We start from the raw sequence: 24,256 nt of genomic DNA, 5'->3' as shown, positions 1-24,256 counted from the left end.
GGAAATCATCAAAAGACGACAAATAATCAGACTTTAATCATGTTAATCAAAGATGTATCAGTGACACCCACAGCAGACAGACACGAAGAGGGAGAGGCGCTTTGGAAAGGCAGCATACCTTTACTAATTCCTGCATGGCAATGAGTAACACTATCTGTACTGTGTGTTGCTACTGGCAACCGCTGTTACTATGGTAACCTGCCGCTCCATCATACAGTAGGAACGGTAGGTCATGGCGGCTGCACAGCGAGAAATGAAACCTTGTTCTGCACGGCTTCATCTGACTCATGGAAGTCAAAAGCTGTGAACTGACGTGCATTAGCTCAGAGACAGACTGAGACAAGAAGTGCATGTAGTCATGTTTACTGACTGCGCATGGAGACGGCAGCAGACGGAGCAACAGATGTGAGAGGCAGAGACGAGGGGGGAAAACCAAAACAAAGGAGGGTTTAGATGCATGAGAATTTATGAAAGAGACAAGGCAAAGAAAGTCATACAGAGAGAAGCACCAGCCACCACACCGTCGTTTTCTACACCTTTATTCAGTCATACATCCTCCTGAAGAGAGAACCATCTTCTTATATGATCCTTTTCTCATTATGGCTTCATCAGTAATTACAAAATCATTTTCTACCCAAGGCACATGGATACAAATTTCACCAGGGGTGAGCAGAGGAGGGAGGGAACTGTCTCTCTAATCTAAACTTCAGTTTAATGATCAGTAAAACATCAAAAGACCATTTGTCCCAACACTCCTCTTCTGCTACGGAAGCATATCGCTGCCGACCAGTAAAAAAAAAAAGGATCAGTATCATCTTATAAAGTGAAAAGTTTATGTTCTAACAAAGTTTTTTCAAGCTGAACTGCATTTTTTTTTGCTATTTTAAGATATATTTTTAAAGTTATTATGACATACACACATATTATGTACTAACAAGAAAATTATTTATCATGTTATAACGAGTAAATTATAATGAATTAACCAAACTTATATTGTCTATTTATTACAACATGTGTGCGGAGAGCAGATATATTTAGTAATGTGCCGGAATAACACTATTTGATTAAAGAGGGGGTATTATGCTGTTTCACATTTTAAGACATATATATAATGTTACAATGTTGGATGTCCAAACTAAACGTGTGTGAAGTTTCAAATCTGTAGGTTAAAGTATGTTGGAGTAATCCCCAGGCTGCTCAGCTCAGCCTGCAGACTGCTATACTTTGTGTTGTCACAAAGCGCAGCCTCTTTGGAGGCTTCGGAGAGCTGGCCAATCAGAAGAGAGCGGGCTTGCAGGGGCGGGGTTTCTTAAAGGGACAGAGCTGACTGAGTCGTTTCAGGCAGAGAGTTGTTTTAACTGTAAATTATGCTAAGCTTCTCAACAGGTATCACAGAGTGAAATATGAAGCTTGAAATTAGCACAATAACCCCCTTTAAGGATTGAAGCACATCTCACAGGAAGAATAATGTGAAACGTTTCATGTGATAACAATATTATAAAGTTCACATTTTTACAGTATATGTTATACATTGTAAGAAAATTCATAATTTTCTTGTTATAAAATGATACGTTTGTATGTTTTGATCATGCGAAAATATCTTTAAATAACCTATAAAACATCTAGATAGAACATGAAAAACATATTGATGAACATGGTACCGATTTGTGATTTTTTACTGAGGGGGCAGCAATATGCTTCCGTACCCTTGACATAAAGTGATTAGCTAAAATATTGAAGCATAAAATTGGTCAGTGTAATTTAGGTAAGCTAATCTGAAGGCTATCTTTGAAAATCTGTCAACAATTTAGAGAACTAGAGACTTTATGAAAAAGTGCTGCTTACTTTTTGAGGTGCTTAGTGTGTAAGATTACTGACAAAACATTAGCAAGTCTACAGCACATGAATAAAGTGTTTCTTTTTTATCATTATATAAAAGTTAAGAATCATAAATTGTTTTAAGACACTTTTCATTTCAAATGAAACGAGCTAAATTCAAGACCTGCTGGTTTATAACCAATAAAATCATCAATGTTTCCCTTTTCATAAGACTAACTGCAGAATATTTCATCATACTTTGTTAAAAAAGCTACCTACACAGAAAGTCAAAATTACATACATAATGTTTCTGAAATGCACAGACTGAAACAGCATCAGATTACCAGTTAAAGAAGGACAAAGTTAAATGAGTACACAGGGGAAAGAAGAATATCTCTGCTCACAGGAAATATAAAAGTGTAAACAAGAAGAAAGTTTTCTGTTTCTAGTCGAGCAGGGAGGGCTCTGAAGGACGTATGATGGTGGGTCGGTTGGGAGCAGCTGGAGGTCTTCTGCTGCGGGAAGAGAGGAGGGGAGGTTTGGGGGGGAGGGGGAGAGGGGAGGAGGAAACATGCAAGGCAAAATATCATCAGAAAGTCATGCACCAAGATCCCAAACCACCAAAAGCCAGATGATACAGTTCAACCCTTCACCAGCGGTCTCACTCGTCCCAACAACTCCCACCGATACCAGCCACAAAAAGCATCAGATTTATATGTGTGCATGTGCGTGTTTATGTTTTTGTGTGTTTGCACGAGTTTACCTGGGGACCCCGGGTGGCAGTCCAGGAGGCACGCGGGCCGGCCTGGAGGGGATCAGAGGAACCGAGTTTGGATCGCCTGCGTATGCGGTCTGGCCGGGGCCGGGTCGAGACGGGACGGGCGGTGCTCCGAAGGCTGGTGAGGGGTTGAGAGGGGTTGGAGGACCCGGGGTGGGCCCCCTTGCTGCTGGGGGTCGGCTGGGAGGGGGCGCTGTGGCTGCGGAAGAGCGGGAGGCTGGAGGGGGACTGAGACAGAGAGATAAATTTAACCACTTTCTGAGATATAAGCAAGTTCAAAGTCTATGCTTCCTTCAACGTGTCTAGAAAAAGATCATTATGGATTATTAGTAGACGTATTATCCAAAAAGGACCTGTAGAGTTGTGTTGATGTTGATGTTGTTGGTTATGTTTGTTTTCTAGAAGTTTATAAAGAGCTTTCATGTATATTTTTCAAAGATAAGCAGTAAGCATGTAACTGTGATGCACCCTTTCTGATATTGTAATCTGCAGACTCCAAATAAACCATCTATATACAGTTTCCCTCTACCTAGATTTATAGGAGAGCAATGAAGTTCAGTTAAAATGTCACAGAATGAGAGTCAAAGCTAAGAAATACAGAATAAAAGCACTTTAAGAAATTGGAAAATAATTGGCAAATAACTTAATGTGAGGAACCCCTGCTGTATAATTCTTTTAATAATAATTCTCAGCTATAAGTACCAAACAACAGTTTCTTTCTACTGTGCATCCTTCCTTTTTTCATGACTTCCTGTCCTGATCCTGTTCAAGATCGCGGAGAGGGAGGGGCTGGAGCCTATCCCAGCTGTCATTGGGTGAGAGGCAGGTGTACACCCTGCACTGATCGCCAGTCAATCACAGGGCTGACAGACAGAGACAGACAAGCTTTCACGCTCACACTCACACCGACGGCGATATTTTTCACCGATTAACCGAACAACATGTCTTTGGACTGCGGGACGAGGCCGAAGTGCCTGGAGGAAACCCACGCATGCACGAAACATACAAACTCCACACAGGAAGAGCCCCTTCGTCCGAACAGTGATTTGAGCTGTCGTGGTGACACCGTGCAGCCCCAGAATACATACAATATGACCACAAAACATAACTAAAAATATATAATATATGTACTGTGAACAAAATCAACTTTTCTTTTGTTTTGATACTTAACTTTATATTACTTATATATTTTGGCTAAATAACAACAGATGTGAAGACTATTGTCAGTCACCATGACATCTATATCACAAACATCATCATTTATCATATTTTGTTTTTAAACATCCCTTACATTTGTTTTCTGTTTTTCATTGTGAATTTTGAGGAATTCACAGACCCAACATGAACAGTAGAAAAATCAACATGGCAGCGCTCTCTAGTGGACAAACTGTGTAATGGTGACACTCTTTCTAAGTGACCTTAAACCTACTTTGTTGTTCTGCAGCCAATATATAGATACAGATGTATCTTTAACAAGCTCACATATTTGTGTTTATTCATGTTTGCTACCTCGGCTCCTTTGCCATCCAGGTGTCGTCCACAGGTGGAGGCACTGGTGTGGAGATAGTGGTGGTGCTGATGTCTCCGATGAGGACCAGGGCCTCTTTCAGAGCATGATACATCCTCAGCATCTCGTCCCTCCTCTGAGCCTGCTCCGGCGACTCCTCCATCATGCTGCCCTGATCCGCTGCAGAGTACAGGTAGGCCAGCAGCTCCGAGTGGATGAAGTCCTTCGCCTGCAGAACGGAGAGAGAAAAGGAGAGAGTGAATGCTTCAATTTGAACTAATGTAAAAGATAAAGTAAAAAGAAACGGATAAGTAAGGGGACGTACGCTGTTGATCATGAGGTGCATGATGGTCTTGGGCATGAGGTCTCTGATGGACTTGTTGACGATGCCGATGTAAGAGTCCACGAGGTTGCGGATGGTCTCCACCTGTCGCTCCAGCTGCGGGTCCATGGACACGGTGTCGCTAGAGTTTATGGTGTCTTCGCTCTCAGGCTGGAGGAGCGAGAGAGAGAGAGAGAGAGAGAGAGAGAGAGAGAGAGAGAGAGAGACAGAGAGAGAGAGGAGGATGTGAGGAGAGCAGAAGCAGACATGGTTTGGTCATATTAGTGGGATCCATTAAAGGCCCTCAAATTTTTTCCCACAAACACTTTTCTGCCAAAACTACAACTATTAAAGGTATTTCATATGTGAGCAATCTTTTGGTATTTTTGTCTTTAGCTGTGTCTCAATTCAGGGGCTGCATCCTTCGAAGGACGTGGTCTATGGAGGATGAGTCATTCTTAGCCTGTCGAAGGCCGAACTGATATGAGACGGCCTGGTCGACAGAGGACTTCCTGTTTGCATCACCAGCTGTTCCCGCCCTTACCCTTGTGTCACCAAACGCAGCTCCTGTCGCCTAGCAACAGGTAGCTAGCGGGTTAACTATCTATCATAACTAACGTCACGTAACTTAACCTATTATCTTAAAGATAATTCAGCCCCTTTTGTTTTTTTCAACATTTGTATCGCTAGCTATTCGATTGAGTTGAAAACCAAAAACGTTGACAGTAAAAGTGTGTTCCGCTGCAGAATCCGCCATCTTGCTTGAATGGGCGCGCAATAAATCTGCGGACACATTGGGCCGTGAAGGATGCACCCGATGGATCATTCGCGGCCCGGGAAAAAGGAGGACGCATTTGTCGGCCGCATCTGGAGGAGCCTTCGAAATGAGACAGCCTTCTGTGACGCAATCGTCCTTCAAATACGTCCTTCATAGGCTGCAGCCCCTGAATTGGGACACAGCTTTTGTGTGTCATGCTGTTTTTAAGTGGGTGGGGCTTAGTTGGAAAGATGTGATGTCACATAGTTCAGAGCATCAATCAGGATGAAGCAATATTTGAATCAGAATCTGACGACTGTTGATCAAGTTCAAACAGTCCTAAAGAAGCAGCTTGGCTCAGTCTATGATTGGAAAACTCTTTAATTAAATTAAATAACCAAGGATGTCTCCTTATTTTCAACTTTGATGGTTTCATTGATTTTTTGGATTGGCTATTTTCTGTTTGAACTTATTCTCTGCACCCACTTATAACTAACAGCGGTCTAAGCTCTTGGCCATACATATACAAATACAGTTTGTGCATCTGTTTATCTTGTCTTTAGGCTTCCATCCGAACCACACCCACATTTTTTCACCACGATAACAACACATTTTTTGGTATACTCTTCAGTGTGTATACTGGTGTGGTTAGCTGTGGCCTGGAGATTAGATCCACAGTTTGCTTCCTGGGCCAGCAGGGCAATAAAAAAGTTCAACAGTAACAACGAATGTTGTTGTGGAACAGAATAAAAGCTTCAAACTTCTGTTACCCAGATATGTGTGAGCGCTCGACACAACTCTGTGGTAATCACATGTCACACTGGGCTGGGTTTCTTTAAATATCCCTGGGCACCATATGAGGAAACGCTTGAACCTTTAAATTAAAAAAGTAAATATGATTTGTAAACAGCCCGCAGTGTTCAAAATGTAAACACACTCTCTTACCTGGTCTTTCTCCGGGTAAACACCAGCTCTGAGGAACGAAGCCTTCCAGCTGTCCACATCCTCCTGAGTGTCGCATGCCAGCTCGATCTGACGCAGGTCTTTATACACATTCCTTTAAGTACACACACACACACATATACAAATATTAACCAAAGATTAGGCAGAAATTGAATAATCGTATAGAAGATAACAGCAGCCACACCTCTGTTCAGTATTGAAGATGGCAAAGACGTGTTTGCTGGACATGAAGCCCTTCTCCACGTCTCTCAGCTTCAGGTTATCAAGAGGCAGCATGTACTTCTTCTCTTTCTCCTACAAAACAGTGATGAAATAAGAAATATAAAAGAACACATACGCCATCAACTTCAAAAACAGCATCCTCGAGGTGCAGCATGTCAGACTTTACCACAGTAAACAGACTTCTCTGTTTGAACATAAACCCACTTCCTCTCTTTCCGGTAGGGAAAAGGAGAGTGAACTACACACTTCCTGTCCTGTAACAAGCCTCACCTCCTCGTCTTTGTACCAGGAGAGGGACTCAGCTGTCAGGACGAACCAGTAGTCCTTCGATCCTCCCTTCATGATGCTGATATTGATCGTGAGCCAGCCTCTGCGGATCACCTGCACACGAGAGGTTAACAGTTGACTGAACTGCACGACTTTATAACGGGGGTTAATGTGTACAGGAAGGAAATACAAAACTGAAAACAAGACACAAACTTTGGTATCAAAATAGAGCACAACACACGCAATTCAACAGTATACAAACTGTATGAACAGAGAGAAAAACACTCCAAATGAAGAGACTAAAAATAAAAGATGACACGCTCCAGTGAAGAGTCACCTTCTCTGCATCGCTCTCTCTGCCAGACTGATGGACAGGAAGACAAAGGGAACACACACAGGGATGATAAGCAGACTTATGCATCACCACAGACTGGGTGGTGTAACTGTGTAAATGTATTGTGAGTGTCAGAGTCAGTCCTGCAGAGCGAGTTGTCCCCGTTGCAAGCTGTGCTGCTGCAACACAAGATTCACCTGCTGCCTTTAAAGCATTTTGTCCATAGACCTGTCAGACGAGCGAGGGCTACCACCAAGAGGAGAGACGACTGAGAGGAGGACATTTTTATGTAATTTCTCTCAAACCCAATTAAAATTTAAATTTGGTCAAACTCATGCCATTTTACTGTTAAATAATTAACAATTCTGTAATATGTACCTTGATGAGAGTCAGTTGGTTGACTTTATATAGGAGCCCTAAGCGCTGTGTAAGAATCAAAGGCATGGGTAATCAGAGATAATCATAAAGTAACCGTCGTGTGATGTAAACTGGGATAGAAGTGGGTCACTGGGCATGTGTGTGTGCAGACATTAGCTTGAGTCATTGAGTAGATAATAAGTTAGACAAACAATCAGCTGTTTAAGGTTCATGAGCTTCACCCTGAAGTCACACTGAAACCCGGATTTCTCCAGATATGGGGATGTTTGGTTAATACAGTCTCGGTGTCAGCCACGAAGCCAGGTGTTTCCTTCTGATTGACAGCTGTCAAAAAACGCCCACTTGTGCCCCGTTAAAACACTGAACGCGCTGTTATGAGCGAGTCAGCCTCTGAGTCACAAAATAAAGAACCATGCCGTTTGAATAAATGATATAACAGCAGGTGTAACTGAGGTGAGCAGAGCTGCTGTGCGTATTTATTTTTTTTTACAGTTTTGTTAAAATGAAATTCAAAATGTCGTTTAAAGCTCCTGTGAGGAACTTTTGGTTTGTGTTGATTTTGGCGCCCCCTGTGGACAAAGCCGTCTAATCTCTTTTCTAATTTTGTCCTGTACATGCTTAAGCGGTGGGTTTTGAAGGGGCCATATCTTTTGAATAGATATTCTCGTATTGTCCTGGGTTTCACATTTTTGCGTGTTTATTGTTCACAGTGAAAAAGTGTTTTTCCAGAATGACATTTTTAAAAAGGTCGTCTCTGAAATGGGCCGTTCAGAACAGCTGCAGGTTCATATATAAATGAATAAATGATCAATCTTGTCGCTGATGGTCTGGTTATCTTTTGTAGGTCATATATAGTCATCAGAATTAATTTTAGTCTGTTTCGTAACCAACAAAAAACTCCTCACAGGAGCTTAGACTTAGACTTAGACTCAACTTTATTGATCCCTTTGGGATGACTCCCTCTGGGAAATGCTTAAAAACATACATAAAATGAAAACACTAATCCACTCAGGAAGTGCAGTTGATGTCTGACAAAGAGAAGCCTGTAAATCTGACAGGACAACTCAAAGTGCAAATAAGGTCAATAATCATTCTGTGTTTGGTTACTAAACATAAACTTTCATATTTACTTTCTTAGAGCCTAAAAAGCTATGATTTTGTGTCTGGTGTGATCCCAGTGGAACATGAAAAGAGACACTAGTGAACATGTTCAGTGGGCTGCACAACACAGCATCAGAAAGGATGAAAAAAACGTTCCAGCCTATTTGCTTGGTGGAAGCTTGGAATGAAACGCCGCCATTTTGGCACGTGGTTTCCAGTTCACATGATACATCAGACTGTTGCTCTTTCACTTCCCTCTTCTTCATCAAGGAGCACAATTCTTGTTTCTCGGCAAGGCCTGAATGACTGTTGGCTCCCCCGCCCACCCAAACAGGAAGTAACAAGTGGAAGTGCAGGGGGTCATTGACGGTACTTACAAGAATCTCTCCCTGGGCCACAAAAAGCAGGAACAGAGGAGGAGAAAGAGGAAAGGGAAATGAAGAGGAAAGAGTGTGTAAATGTGAAGCTGCAAAGACAGGAGAGACGGGCTGAGACAACAGAACGAAGAAGACATGAAAGAGCAGCAGGAGAAAGCAGCTGCTGTGATGCTACAGAGAGCTTCATATGGAGAGAACAGTGTGTCTGTTTGAGCAGGTGAGTTACCTGGTTGGGCATGACTCTCTTCTTGGTGGCGTTAGCAGCAGTCCTCTGCTGGGCACTGCAGGAGAGAGATTTCAAAACATGATGTCTTGTACAAGATAGAGCACATGTTGTATCTAACACAGTTACCACATAATGTTACATATACATCATTTGTGATATCACCATTGTCCAGGGATACAACTAATGATTGATTTTAATTTCTATTATTGCACCCATCGCCTTGTCTTGGGTGAAAAACATCACAATGTCTTTAAAACCCAAGGTGACATCTTATAATCTCTTTTAAATCAATGGCCTAAAGCCAAAGACATTTAATGAGGATAAAAAGTATAAAAAAATGCAGCACTGAAAAAACAAAGACATGCTTGAAATAATGTGTGATGCAAACATGAGTTTGTCCACCAGAGAGCACTGACAGCTTTCTCTCTGTTCCATTCAGTGAGTCTCTGACATGAACAGCATGAACGCTGGCTCAGGTCTGATCGCTCGACACTGGCCTGTTATATCTTTATATACTACACTGTACTTACTATTGATCTCCATATTATACTGCACTATATTATAATATTACTAATATTATTATTGTTACTGTTATTATTATTATATAGTATATTATATTCTAGTATTCTATACATCAGATATTCTGCCTTTACTGCTGTACTATACGTTATTATATTATTATTGTTGAAACAACATACAGTATATTATATTATACTATTATATTATACTATAATACTATATTATGGCAATTCTACTTTCATAATACATTTTTACTATTGACTTAATATTCCATATTATATTACATTATATACATATACTGTACTTTATTGCCACTCTAATATTGCACCATATCATATACCTTATACTTACATACCATACTTCTCATACTGCTAAAATGCTGCTGCAGTTATATAAACCACATGTTTTTGTTTATTCATTTTATCTACTCTTATTTTTATTTTCTTACTCGTTTTTTTTTTATTTGTGCTGCTGCAACACCTGAATTTCCCCTCTGGGGTTCAATAAAGGATTATCTTATCTTATCTTATATTTGCATCTTTTGCTTGTTGTAAAAATACTGATAAAATTATGACAAAAAATGTATTTTATGAAGTTTAATTTCTTTCCAGCTAAACAAAACATTTAAAAAATGTAGCTAGAGCGCTGAATGGTTTGAAATTTCAGGCAGCTTCTAATGATTATATCGATTCATCTGTCTATGTCCTTTTTTGATTAATGGTTTTGATGACAAAACATTTAAAAATAGTGTAAAAATATATCATTTTATATAATAAAAATGTCCCAAAGCCAAAGTAGACGTGTATAGGTGGCTTGTTTACTGAAGCCAGCAGCCCAAAGCCCAAAGATATTAAATTCACTTTCATATATGACCAAGAAATCGTTTATTCTCTTATATAATTATCATTGATATACTTTTTTTTTTTTTTAAAAGATTCTTTTTTGGATTAGATAAGACAGCTGAAGAGAGACAGGAAATATGGGGAGCAGAGAGTGGGGGATGACATGCACCAAATGGCCGGCAGACCGGGAGTCGAGCCTGCGATCAGTGCGCCGAGGACTGTAGTCTCATTATCGATATACTTGAGTGATTAAACTACTAATCGACTGATCATTTCAGCTCCACAAAATCTAAAGTTCGACCTCCATCTGTCTCCTGATCAAACTCACTGATAAAGCTGTTTCTTACTTGGCAAATCCAATGAAGTCCTCGTGGTTAGTGTTGATGTAGGAGAGCTCAATGTCAATCAAAAGCAGCACCTGAGGGCAACAAATGACACATTATGTTTACGAAGAAGAGAAACTTTAGTTAGTTCAGTTAATTTTCTCACACACACACACACACACACACACACACACACCTGGTCCTTGGTCTTGCTGTCTCTCTCTCTGACGTAGGTGGTGACGATCCTCTCGGTCTCTTCTTTCAGTCGAGGGTACGATCCCAGCTGTAGCAGCACACACAGAAACACACACACACAGGCACTGCTGCAGGCACCGTCATTACAGGACGCACACTTTAAACAGTTTGTATCCTCCTCAGCAGCTAAAGCTAAAGACTGACAGTAACTCAATCAATCAAATCAAATATGAGGCGAGACATTTGACACATAAAACAGAGGAGGCATGCAATAACGACTCTCATATCAGCTCGAGATTTCACGTCAGCTGAAGACGTTACAAATAAAAAATCTGCATTAACATGATATTATCTCGAGCTGATAGTGAGTCGCAACAAATCAGGGAGGAATGAGGGAAAAAAATCACATTTAAGTTCATTGAGGATTAGAGTCTGGTGAGCGTTGCATGATTGGTGCCAGAGGTGCAGAAGAGGGTGTAAAATGATACAAATCTCCTTCTAAAGACGGGGTAAAACAGCAACATGTGCAGGCAGGCAAATTTCTGAGTGGGACAGACAGTGGGGATCTGATTTTGCGAAGTGAGGCAGGGTGAGGGTTTTGTGGGGGTAAACAGGTGGGTAGGGTCCCTTTTACACCGGTCAAAGAGGAGGTCAGAGGGTAAGGTGGGTGGGACGTGTGCTGAGTGAAGCCTGAAGCAGCAGTGAGGGGGTTCGACAACACTAGACAGTAGACATGTTAGTCAATATGTTCCTTTCTTTAGCTGCTCTCTGACACTCTTATGTTTCCCTTCACTCTCTCGTCTATCTCTCTTTAAATCTGCCTCTCACTCCTCCTCGTTACCTTTTCAGTGCACTTCCTGATCAGGGTGACAAGCTCAGTGACGACCAGGTCGACACATTTCAGACACGGGTCTTTCAGCTTAATGATCTGCTTTTTCACTATGGCCTCAAACGCCAGGTCTGGGGTGAACAGGCCTGTCCTGTGGTGAGGCATCATGGGAGTTGGAGGTTTAATGTCAGGAGGAGGAGGAGGTGGTGTAGCATGGGCCATGATGAGGAAATAGGGAACGGTGGTAGGAAAAGGAAAATTAAAGTTCAGTGGAAGAGTTGAAGGAGAGAGAAAGAAAGAGGAAGAGTGATGAAAATAAAGGAGTGTGAGAAAGAAAAAAAAACAGGCATTTGGTTAGTTAGTTTACTACTTCCTGTACAGAACAGAAACAAGCTGCAGGTTCATGCTAAGAGTCAGACTGCAGCTCTAGCAGCATGCTAGCTTCATGCTAGCTTCATGGCTGTAAGGAGGGCTCCTTCAGTCCGCCCACTGCTTTGGTCCGGACTGAAAAACCTCAACAGCTATTTAATGTATCACTATGATATATTGTAGAGACATTCAGGTGTCCCCGAAGATTAATCACAATCACTTTAGGGATCCATTACATTTCTTCTAGTGCCACAATTTGGTTGATATGGAGATACAATACTTTGCTTTATCTCATCTGCACTTTGTGTTCAGTGACATTTAGCAACTGTTAGCATGCTAACATGCTAACAATCTTGAACATATTAAAGACCAGCTCCAGTCATGTTTTAACACATATAAAGTGCTCAGCTTGACATAATTAATTGTGTCTGAGATGTTTTTTCTGTAAAATATGTTTAATTACCTCCTTCTGCCTCATTAAAAACTCCTCCATCTGCATAGTTCCCGCCCACTATGTACATTTCCAACTACCCCCTTCGTCGCAAAAACAAAACATGTCTCTGCCATCGTTAAGTGTTGAAACTTAGCTAGCTTGAAATGTAGTAATTATTAGCACTAACCTTAACGTTAGCAGTCAGTAGTGAGTTTGCAAAATGTTTTACGATGACGGTTACAGCTGGCTCGCATATCACAAGTGGTTGCCATAGGTTGCACATAATTGTGCATAGCTTCACCCCGTCCATTAACGGGATTGGCTCCTTAGGTTTGTGACGTTTCAAACCTGCCAGTCTGAAAACATGTTGTTCAGCCTGTCCTTGGTACACTGCAGTTTAAAAGCAGACAGGCCCAGCCATGGAGATGACTGCTTATGTTGTCCCTGATATGTCTTGTAGCACATGAACACCACATGGAGATGTTTACAAGGTTAAACACTGGATTTTTACTGGATGGTGTCTTTAATATAAAAACCTGCTAAATATAAACATGTTAGCATTGTCATTGTTAGCATGTTGGCATACTGCTAACGCTGTTGAGTCCAGCCTCACAGAGCTGCTAGCATGACTGTAGACTCTTCTTTAAGCATCAGCTTAAAGCTAAGTCTGCAGCTTGTTTTGTAATGAACCTGCAAACAAACAGAAGCGGTCTGTTTCTGACCACACAGCCTCTCAGAGACACCACTCCAGGGCACTGCAGTACAGCCAGGGTATCCAAATACATCCACTGATGTTCTTAAACTTTAAAGCTGGACTGTAAGAAGTGAACTTTGAATTAATCTCCTTTTTTAACCCAAGATGTGAAATAAGTCCAACAAAGAAAAATATGGCTCCTGGCAGCTGTCAGGTCGGCTGGTCTCTGTGGTGTGTATGTACAGACGGGGCAGCCAGGCAGGAGACCATGCAGTGATACCTTATTAGTGCACTGTCTGACTGTGTTGATGAGCTCCTGGATGACCAGGTCGATGCATTTCAGACACGGCTCTTTCAGCTTAATGATCTGCTTTTTCACTATGGCCTCAAACGCCAGGTCAGGGGTGAACAGGCCTGTCCTGAAGGACATACAGACGAGACACACATGGAGACAGGGAGCAGGAGAGGGTGCACAGATGAAGGAGGATATATGCAGACAGACAGAGGACGACCAAATGGAAGAAGTGGAGTAGAACACGGCCTTGAGGCGAACAAGCCGACTAAATACGAAGTGGTCACAGATAAAAGGAAACACACCGAAGCACATTTAAAGAACACAAACAAACAGGAAGAAGCTGGCACACAGGTGAGCACACATGAAGACTGAGAAGGCAAACAAGTGCATCATGTGATGTGCTGTTTGCAGCTCGTCTCAACTTGCCTGACACCGTGGATGTTCTTGATGGCGTAGCTGATCTCTTTCCTCAGCTCCTTCTCATCAAACTCCATCTAAAAACAGTGAAAACAAAAGATTAGTTCTTTGCTAAATGAACACTAGATTGGTTTGCCTTTTCTAAGTGTTGGATTTAGGAGAGCTTGGGCTCATACATGAGAATATATAAAGATTGCAGTATTAGAACTGTATATACAACTTGAGTCACTTTAGCTTTCACCCTTAGACATGGTTGCTTTTTCTGTTAAGAGGAAAACAAGAGAGCTTTCCAAACAATGACAAATATGTGTCCTCAGCAGCTGTGAGGAACTTTTACTTTGTGTTGATTTCACAGCCCCCGAGGACAACTGGCTCACAAAAATCATGACATGAGTGGAGTGTGCATTGTTTTGGCAGAGTGAAAGAAAGTCGCAGCTTCTGTTTAAAATTATATATTGTCTGTCTAACAGCTGTTTGCAGAATGCACAGCCATGAGGTAAGACAGTAAGTACCATCATACAGCACACAGCTGATTTGTTTGCTCTGTTTTAGCTATTTTGAGAATGCCAAAGTGATCAACATTTCCTAGTGATGTTATGTCTTCTTAATAACAAGCAAAGAATGAATGTTACGTCCACATCTCACAATGTATTCTAATGAAAAAAATAAGTTCCTGATCAGTTGCAAACAAAGCTTAACTCAGTGATCTCTCAATGTTTAGCCTTTTTGTTCTTTAGTCAATTTTTGTTGAATCTGCCCTGAAGTGTGTAGTACGATTTGAAACTTTGCCTGGGAAAATATTAAGACATGGGCTCTTCAAGTCTGTGTGCAGTCAAGCTCAGAAAACATTAGTTATAGTCTGACGATGATATATAGCCTCTGGGTACAAAGGTGAACATGTCGGGCACGTCTGGTTTAGCCAGCGGTAAGTGATAAACGACTTCCAGTCAAGACTTCCTTTTTCACATTGTTGCTGCATTGTTTATTGCTTATTGTCTTCTATTGTTTTAACTGGTTTTGTGTTTTATGTGTGTGTACAGCACTTTGGCCAACTCTGTTGTTTTAAAGTGCTTTATAAATAAAGTTGAGTTGAGTTGGGTTACAATCCAGTTAGCAACTGGAGAAGCGACCGTGTGTTCAGATAAATGGTAAATGGTAAATGGACTGTACTTATATAGCGCTTTTCTAGTCTTTGCGACCACTCAAAGCTGCTTTTACACTACATATCACATTCACCCATTCACACACTGATGGCAGAGGCTGCTACGTAAAGTGCCCAACTGTCAATCAGATATCACATTCATACCCGTTGGCTATGCCACCGGGAGCAATTTGGGGTTCAGTGTCTTGCCCAAGGACACTTCGACATGTAGCCTGAGGGAGCTGGGGATCGAACCTCCGACCTTCCGATTGAAAGACGACCGACTCTTCCACTAAGCCACAGCCGCCCCTAGACCCAGATCAAAAGTGAAGCAAATTTCGCCCCTCTAGATACGTCAGCAAAATATACAGCGCCCGTTCACCTGTTTGTGGTGAGTCTCAGTTTCACTGTAAATACAAAGTTACACAGAGGCTTCACTCTGGCTAACTACTGCGGTATGAACCCGAGAAAGAAACGCTTTTCTTGTGATTAACTTTAATTAACCGGTCTTAAGTTTGCCGAAACAACATCATGCAGCAGATTAGTCAAAATGAAGCTTTGTCAGGTCTGTCCTCAAGAGAAGAAAACTACTTTTAAATGCTCGTTTATTGAACTTATTGCCACAGCGTCAAGCGAATTTGTCTGAAGTTGAATTTTTGCTGAAGAACGGATTGTTAGCTCTTTATAGAGATTAATAAGAAGATAAATCATTGTCAGATAGCCGCTGACAGGAGCAGAGATGTCATTACGGCAGATTATGTTCAGCCTGCTTTTGCTCTCCACGCGTACTACATATGCCGCAGCCTGCTGATACCTGATTGGTCAAAACTACAAACAGAAACCAGAACACTTTCCTTACTTAAAATGCCCCTGCCTACAGATTCTACATTTCAATGTTAAATCTGTGAATAGAGATTAGTGTGCAGTTAAAGGCTTTGTCAGATCAAATCAAGTTAGTCTTCCCTCTAGCAGATTGCTTTGTAGGTCCTTTAGAGGCTACAGTATAAAATTAAGACTTGCTTTATAACAAGTTAAAAATATTTAAATGTAAAAGAAACGTAATGATCTCAATCATGCTAAAACAATGACTGAAAACGTTGCTCACCTTCACCAGCTCGAAAGGAAACCTCTCATGAAAGATGCGGTTGATCTTCGCTCCACCAGACAAGTTGGAGGTGTCGACCTGATCTCCAGACCCTTCAATGCACTTCTCAAAGTCCACGCCGAACTGCTGCACCATCCTGCAGATATATATCATACCAGAAATGTCTTAAGTTCCTGAAATATTGTAACGTGTGTGTGTGTGTGTGTGTGTGTGTGTGTGTGTGTGTGTGTGTGTGAGTGTGTGTGTGTACTGACTGGAGCAAGGCCTTGGTTTTGCGTGCAGGGTCATCAGGGCGGAAGTTCTTGTACTCCTCCACCTCCTTCTCCAGCGATAACAGCTGGCTTTGCAGCTTACTGCGTAACCCTGGCAACGTGTCTCGGATGTGGTTTGTGAGTTGCTAGAAAAAACATACGAAAAATATTAAGAAAAAAAAACTGATTCCTAAATCACTTTAACTGATTTAATTTCAGCAAATCTCATGAGGGACGGCATGTTGAGGTCCATTACAAACATACCAGAGAAAACAATTATAGATCTTGAAATCAGCAACAAAATTAAACTAAGAATTCATTGTGTGTGTGTGTGTGTGTGTGTGTGTGTGTGTGTGTGTGTGTGTGTGTTATCAGGCGTGTGTCTCACCTGATTGAGGGCCTTCTGCAGATGTGGCGTGCCCATGCGTTCTGCGATGTGTCTGTATGCAGGGTGGGACAGGAAGAACTTCCTCTCAGCAGCCAAAGCAGCGCGGATGTCTTTCTTCCCATCAATGTCCTTTTGGCTGCGGTTCACCACCCCGATGTACCCTGAAGAAAAAACACACAAGAGACCCGAGCTGTTGAAATAATGTAACACTCGACCTTTTTGTCTTGTCGATGTTAGACGCTCCAGGGCTTCTTTTAGAAGAAAAGAAGGAAGGAACCTATAACACCAACAGGATACAGAGGGAATATCTCTTTAATATAAGTTTCACCCTCTTTACTCCAGTTTTACATTTCAATCTTTATAGCCACTTTGTACTATTAGGCTGCTTAGGTGATCAAAGAAATGTGCGTCACTCAAGGAACCCATATGCATTCAAACCTTAACTTAACTTAAATAAACGAAAGTTCACTCAATATAGTCTCTTTTAGTCCTTTTTCACCCCGTAAACAAACCAAAGATCCGCCGATGCCGTCGTCCGTTTGTCCCCAAAACAAAAATCCTTCAGCTCGTTCCGAAAACAGAAAATAATCCACCAAAAAGGCGAGCGGTCACAGTTCATTCAAAAGTCTTGCTTCTCCTTACATTTTCTTTCACATCTGAACAGTCTATGGTTTATTAAAAGGCAGCTGCAGTACTCTCGCCTGTCGCTACCCAATTCAACTCAGCCGCGCGCACATTAATCCTCCTCCCACCGCGTTTACGCCACATCCTGCCTATATAACCTCGGCACACACATATTTACCAGCCTTAACTGGGACATACCCACATTCTTTTATTTTACAGTGGAAAATTAAGTTTCACAGCATTAAAGGCAAAACAGACATTCACAACCTTAGTCTCTTAGTTTTAAAACCTTCTAATGCGCTCCCTTCACCTCTGGATGTACTAAGAGAACAGACTGAGTAGGACTTCTTTCAGCTAGGTGTATAAGGGGCTACAATACCTACACTGTTATTCTCAGATAAATCCTGTCTCACTGCACTACATTTTTGCGCATGTGGTCTTACCTCTGCGGAGTGGCAGGAGTTTGTTTTCCAGGATGTCTCGTGCGTCTGTCCCCTCGTCCATCAGGTCCAGCTTTGTGATCACACCAATGGTCCGCAGCCCTGAACACAAAGGGGTCATGATAATGTTTTCATATCATCATATGAAACAGGAGGCTACACGGTGGGGCAGTGGTTAGCACTGTCACCTCACAGCCAGTCTGGACATAGTTTGCCAATTGTCTTTTTTTTCCATTGCCAGTGAAGTATACTCTTGTCGGTCTCTTTTCTGCTGCGTCACCGTCTGATGTCACAAACGCGCCAGAGACAGGGAAGATGTTACGGTGGTTTTATTGTATCTATAACTCATTCAGTCTGTTTATCAAAATCAGCGCTGACAAATTTGGAACGATGTTCGAGCGCTGCTCGGACGGAGACGGGTGGAATTTGTAGCTGAGATGACAAGGAGTCGCAGAAGTTACCGATGGAGCATAGCATCGCGCCAGAAAGGGGGCGGAGATTAGTGTGTCGACACTGGATTTGTGTTCCCATCAATGCCGATCGGAGCCGAGGCGATTATTACCCTACTACTACTACTACTGCAGAGTCATTTGAACCGGGTCTGAAAGCCGATTGTAACCTTTCCCAGCCGGGTGTTAGCGGGTTTTTTGATCAGTGGGAAAGCAGCTTTAGCGTGATTGTCTGTCTCAATGTGTCAGCCCTGTGATTGGCTACCAGTCCAGGGTGTATCCCACTTCTCGCCCAATGACAGCTGGGATTGGCTTCAGTCCCCCCGTGACCCTGAACAGGATAAGCGGTATAGATAATGGATGGATACGAAACAGGGTTTTCTGCATTTATATAGATTATTATTTAATTACATAATTTGGCCATGTGCATTTTTAAAAACCTGCAGTGGATCAATGTTTTTTTGCATCCTTTTGGAAATCTCAAAAATTGTAACAATCGTCATGAAACTAAAATATCTGTTGTGATTCTTAAAAGATATAAACATGTGTCTAAAACAAGACTACAAGTGCTGAGCCATGCTAGCGTCTCTGTGAGGCTGTATCTTAGCATGCTAACATTTGCTAATGAACACTAGCACGATCTGATACTTGATAATATATAGAAGTGCTGCAAAAACTAAGAATTTAATGTGATTATGCAAGAAAATAAAAGTTGACCCTAGACTGAACAGACAGTGCTAGTGTTGCTTAAATACCTGTTTGCCAGCAAACAAGGTCGTACAATAGATAAGTAAACAATATGAATAAAGTCACTTTGCTTAGAATGACTAAATGAGATCAATTATAAAAGCAAGCACACCCTCAAAGTAAACTTAATGAACCTTCTGTTCACAAATACAGCACAATGCTACGTCCCCCTCCTCACAGTATGTAGGTATTTAATTGTTAATAACATCCTCTGGATTAAATGAAAGAAGACCGAAGGTTGCTATATTTAAGTTTAATTACATCTTCACTGTTCCTATTCAGTACGTGTACGCCGGCAGGAACTCGATTAATAATGTAACTGTTCATTATTGTGACAAGCCGGCTGCTGCACTGAGCTTAAGATTAATAGAGAAAAGTGCTAATAATAAAGATGCTAATGGCTGCAAGATACAGCAAAGAATGTCAAGTTCATTATTAGAGCAAAAAAACTACAATTAAGGAGAAATATCCAGAAAAAAGGATAACTAAACACAGACTTGTAGTGTGGTCTCACATGGTCCACTCACCCTGAGGGTCCACCTCCTTGGCGATCTTGAGGGCGTCAGAGTTGGCCAGGTCGGTGTTAGCGGGGGTGACGGCGAGGACCAGGCAGCTCTCTTTAGTGATAAACTCCATCAGCATGGCTCTGATCTGGTGCTCGATGTCATGAGGCTGGTCTCCCACGGCCACTTTGGTCATCCCCGGCAGGTCGATCAGCGTCAGGTTTAGCACTGAGGGAAGGAATTAACCAGTCAAACAGAGGCTGGAGACGTGCAGCAAGAAGGCTGAGTTTGTGCGTGTGTTACCGTTTGGGGAGTAGACACGCAGGTTGATGGGGATGGTGGAGATGCCCTTGTTGGATCCTGTGATGCGGTCAGTTTCTGCTTCGATCTCCTGACGGACCTCGTCGAAGTCCACAAACTTCCGGCCCTTACAGTGCAGGAACTCTGCATACTCTGCATGCAGAAAATAAGAGATTTGGATAGAGTGACGGGAGAGGAATATATAAATAAAGACGATAAAACAGAAGACAGGAAGGGGAACATAGCACAAATAAGAACAGGGGGCTAAATATGTCCCCAAAATATCCCCAGAACTTAAATATATATCCAGTATATCCCCAAAATATTCACCCTTTTTTTTATTTGGTACATTTTGCACATTGGCACGTCTGTGAATCTTGGCTTCACACACCAGACCCCATTCCTAAAAACCTGGATTATAGAGCCCAACCACTTCGTCGCGCTTAAGTACACAACTTGCCTGCTTTACTGTTAACCAGCTGCAGGATGAGAGGACGGCGGGTGACAATGCCGGATCCTCTTGGCAAGAAGTCCCTGATAGAGAGACGAAGACAGAGAGAGAGAGAGATGAAGTTAAACACACACACCCAGCTCAGGCAGCCTATTTTAAAGGACAACAGACACGTGTCACAACATGTCAAACCAAACGTTAAATTAGGAACAACGGAAATCAGAAGCCAACAATTAATCCCAGAATATGTCAGCAACATTATTTTCCTCTGTGAATAAATATAACAAAATAAAGCTGAATATGTGTCAGCTTCTTCCAAAATAAGAGCTGTATTTAGGTCCTGAACATGTTCATGGACATGTGTGCATTATTGATGCAAGGCACAGATTGACTTACAGCCTTATTTATTATACATACATGCAGAGAGACAGAAACATGTCTCGTTACACACACCCCTGCTCATCGGGATGGAAAGACCCGTTCAATACAACTGTGATCATGTCCAGGTCACTGACTACTCATCTCTCCAGGCCATCAGAACATGTCTGTCTGTCTCTCTCTCTGTGTGCTCACCAAGTCAGCAGCAAACACTGAGCTGAGTTTTAGCGTAAGGTAATTAGGCCCGAGCACACAGAGAGAGAGAAACACACACACATCTGAACACATTTCTGTTGACCACTGCTGACAGAGCAGACAGGAAGTTACACAACAGTGATGTCCATCCGCTTCCCTCATCTCTTCCTGTCACTTATGAAAGCACGATGAATAATACGATCGCCAACGACGAGACTGTTTATCAGTAAAATCATAAAAATGCGGCAAACATTTCCTGTTACAGCTTTCAAACGTGAGGATTTGATTCTTTAAGGTGTCTTTCCTCACTGTTTCTTCTCTTCTTTACCCGGCGCAGTCTAAATCGATTAATTGATGTTTTGGGAAATTTAATCTTCAGTAACTTTGAGTAGATTTTTTTCTGGTTTCGGGTTATTCATATGAGCATTTGTTGGGTTTTCCTGTGTTGTCCTTCTTAACTGAATAACTGTTGGATCAAGTCAAACAAGAGACGAGAGTGTAACTTTACCTTTTAATGAAAATAACTGTTGCTAGTAGTGCGATCTGTAACCTTTCTGACCTTTGAACCTTTATAAGGAAGCACCTTCTACCCCTCAACACAGCCTGTATATGAGTGATTTCCTCCTTGATAGTACTCAGACGGTTTTGCTTGAACATATATTATCTGCCTGATGAGGTAAAACCATCTGATATTTCATAACAATTAGGTAAGATTGTAGAAAAATCCCCAAAATTAAATTCATGAAGATGAACAAGTGTTTTTCTTCTTCTTCTTTTCTACCTTATTAATCATCTTGCAACCTCTTAGATTAGTCTCGTGCCACATTGGAGGGGTCCCTACCTGCAGGCCGAGAGCCAATGGCCAGCCAGTGGAAAACAATATATAAATTGATCAATATTAAAAATAACTTTTAGATGCAGCATTGATCGACTAAAATCTGCTCCAGCTTATTCAAAAATAAATGAATAAACTCTCATCAATCTCACAAGCTCGTGTTCTGTAGGCTAATAAACAAACACAAAAAACAGCGCAGTTTCCCTCTGTGGGTATCTGGTACCCAGTGTGTGTCATATACACATGACAGTGCAGCTGGTGACATCACTGATGACCCCAGCACAAACACATCAATGCCCCTACTGTCTCCCCCAGCCACTGCTTGGGACTCGGAGACAAAAGGCAGCAGGAAAAAAAGAAGACGTGGCTGCCTAATCTACATTCCCTATCTCGTGGACAACAAGTGAAACCATTCGGACATGAGGGAGAGTAAAGTTGTCCCTTTTCTGGCACCTTCACACAAAAGCTGCTGAGGATATCTTCAGCAGATTAGGCCTCAGACATGTCTTCTTCCCCTTCCTTTTCCTCATCAAGAGATATTCTCTCAAGACTTACTTCAACATTGTGATAGCAGCGAGCTCGACATATTGCAATGGTTTGCAGTGATTAGTCACCAAACAGAGTCATTGAGTGCTCATTCAAATTCCTTCAAACTCATTCATCAACCTCACAAAGAAAGAGCAGATTTCTTTGATTTCTCGTGTACTCTCAGTCTAACTCCACATTTATTTGTCCAGCCGATGATGACCTCATCAAACCTGCACACACCTTTCAGTACCTCACCCTTCAAAGTAAAACATTGACCTGACCTTTGTAATGTGAGGCTTATAAAACTGTATTTACAACCGTGAGGAAGCAGTCTCAAGGAAAACAGCCTCTGTAAATGTTTGACAGAATGGGCCTAATATGAAGCAGTGAATGCACAGATCAGTGTTAATATTCCTAATCATTTTTATGAAGGATGTTGAGCTCTAAAAAGTCTCTTTTTAATAGCTTTTAAACCATTTTGTCCTCAGTTATAGAATCTAAACGAACAGCTGTTTTGTTGCGTAAAATGCGCAATAATGGATCGTGAATAGCTTGGCTGCAAAATGGAAAAATCCGCTGGAAAAAAACGCTACAAACTGGGAGGCAACGACACACAGCGCGCAACTAAGTGCTTAGTTGGCGAGTCTTACGTAAAAGCTTGGAGTCGCTTGTCCTAAAAGAGCTGAAACAGTCACAAACTACAGTCAAAAAGAAATAAAATGTCACATTAATCCAAGACTACATAGAGATACAACCTCCCAACGAAATTCTCCAGCACCGAGCTCTTTCCTGCGCTCTGGCCGCCGACGACCGCTATCTGCGGCAGGTCCAAGTTGCAGGTCTGCCCGATGGAGCTGAAGGCGTCCTGGAGCTTGTTGATCAGGGGAATGAGGTCCTCCATTCCCCGGTTTCCCATAGCGGCACCTCGGTCAGCCCAGCGGGCTCTTTTCTGCTCTCCAACCCGGGCACGTAAGAGCCAAAGGGTCGCTTTTCCAGCAGACAGAAAGTTTCTAGCTGACACAGCAGTCTGTCACAACTCTTTTTAAATGTATTTAATTAGAAACACAACGCAGGTTAGATTCAAGATTCCGTACAGCCGTCAGAGTCCCTGTGAGGTTAATAATTGGATGATTGCATGATAAAAGTCGCCACATTAGACTGAAAACTTCTGTCATCATCCGGTCAGGCGACACCCAGCCTCCGCCGGAGATTGTGGCTCCGCCTCCAAACTCACTCTCCTCTCTCATTGGTCAGCTGGGACATCTGTCAGTGCACTCAAACGTCATCGGTTTTTTTTTTTTTTTTTTACAATACTTGGACATGAACTTTCAAAGAGGAGGAAAGTCTGTTTATATTCATAATCACAGTTAAGAAACACTTCAGCGTGCTTCACCTCTATCTGGTTTATAACTGCAAAACAGTAAAACGGCTTCAGGTTTAGTATAACTGTTACATTTGACTCACTAGTAGTAGTGTTGCAGTAGGCCTGTGTTATTCTTGACTCAACACAGAGTAAATACACCATGTCACAAGTAAAGTTACTGCATCAAACATTTTACTTATGTAGAATTATATATTCAGGAAAATGTTTAGAAATGAAAAATAAACCTATAGCTACTTAATAAATTCATATATGATTTAATACAAAAACGATATAGCTGATATACTATTTTCTCATTAGATTATCATAGCTTGTAGTACTCAATAGTGTAAATGCAGGATTTCAGTGTTATAATTGGCTGACATGGAACTGTTGTAATTACAATTTAGTGAAAGTGAAATTGGTGAAAAAATGCTGCCACAGACCCATGCAGAGCCCAGAGTGACACATTTGTGATGCTTGTTAAATCAAACATCATCCAATTCTCCAAATTATGAAAAAAAGGTTAAAATAAATTAAAATAAAAAGCAGCTGTTCTTCAAAAATGAGGAACTGCAACCATGAAATATTTGAC

General features: G+C 41.7%; 1 protein-coding gene across 4 annotated transcripts; it reads right to left on the bottom strand.

The window, feature by feature from the left end:
* Positions 1-523: 523 nt before the first annotated feature.
* LOC138594208 (dynamin-2-like) lies at positions 524-23,471 on the bottom strand. Of its 4 annotated transcripts, XM_069665220.1 has the most exons (21): positions 23,057-23,471; positions 20,375-20,448; positions 19,918-20,067; positions 19,639-19,842; positions 17,919-18,017; positions 16,852-17,012; positions 16,467-16,609; positions 16,213-16,348; positions 13,976-14,043; positions 13,535-13,673; positions 10,931-11,017; positions 10,759-10,829; positions 9,051-9,105; positions 8,825-8,836; positions 6,638-6,748; positions 6,330-6,439; positions 6,128-6,239; positions 4,429-4,596; positions 4,106-4,332; positions 2,582-2,824; positions 524-2,333 (listed from the first exon to the last, which is right to left on the bottom strand). In XM_069665220.1, the coding sequence occupies exons 1-21, from the start codon at positions 23,215-23,217 to the stop codon at positions 2,264-2,266; spliced, it is 2,601 nt and encodes an 866-aa protein (XP_069521321.1). In that variant the 5' UTR covers positions 23,218-23,471; the 3' UTR covers positions 524-2,263. The 4 variants fall into 4 exon arrangements, with proteins under 4 accessions (XP_069521321.1, XP_069521319.1, XP_069521320.1 ...); XM_069665218.1 differs by lacking the exon at positions 8,825-8,836; XM_069665219.1 differs by lacking the exon at positions 8,825-8,836 and having other exon boundaries at positions 524-2,330.
* Positions 23,472-24,256: the final 785 nt, after the last annotated feature.

The sequence above is a fragment of the Semicossyphus pulcher genome, unplaced genomic scaffold (assembly GCF_022749685.1).
Source record: "Semicossyphus pulcher isolate SPU_LCO1_2020_fin unplaced genomic scaffold, fSemPul1.0.p SCAF_17, whole genome shotgun sequence".
Classification (NCBI taxonomy): domain Eukaryota; kingdom Metazoa; phylum Chordata; class Actinopteri; order Labriformes; family Labridae; genus Semicossyphus; species Semicossyphus pulcher.
The sequence above is the reverse complement of the archived record's forward strand: the minus strand, read 5'-3'. Positions and strand labels throughout refer to the sequence as shown.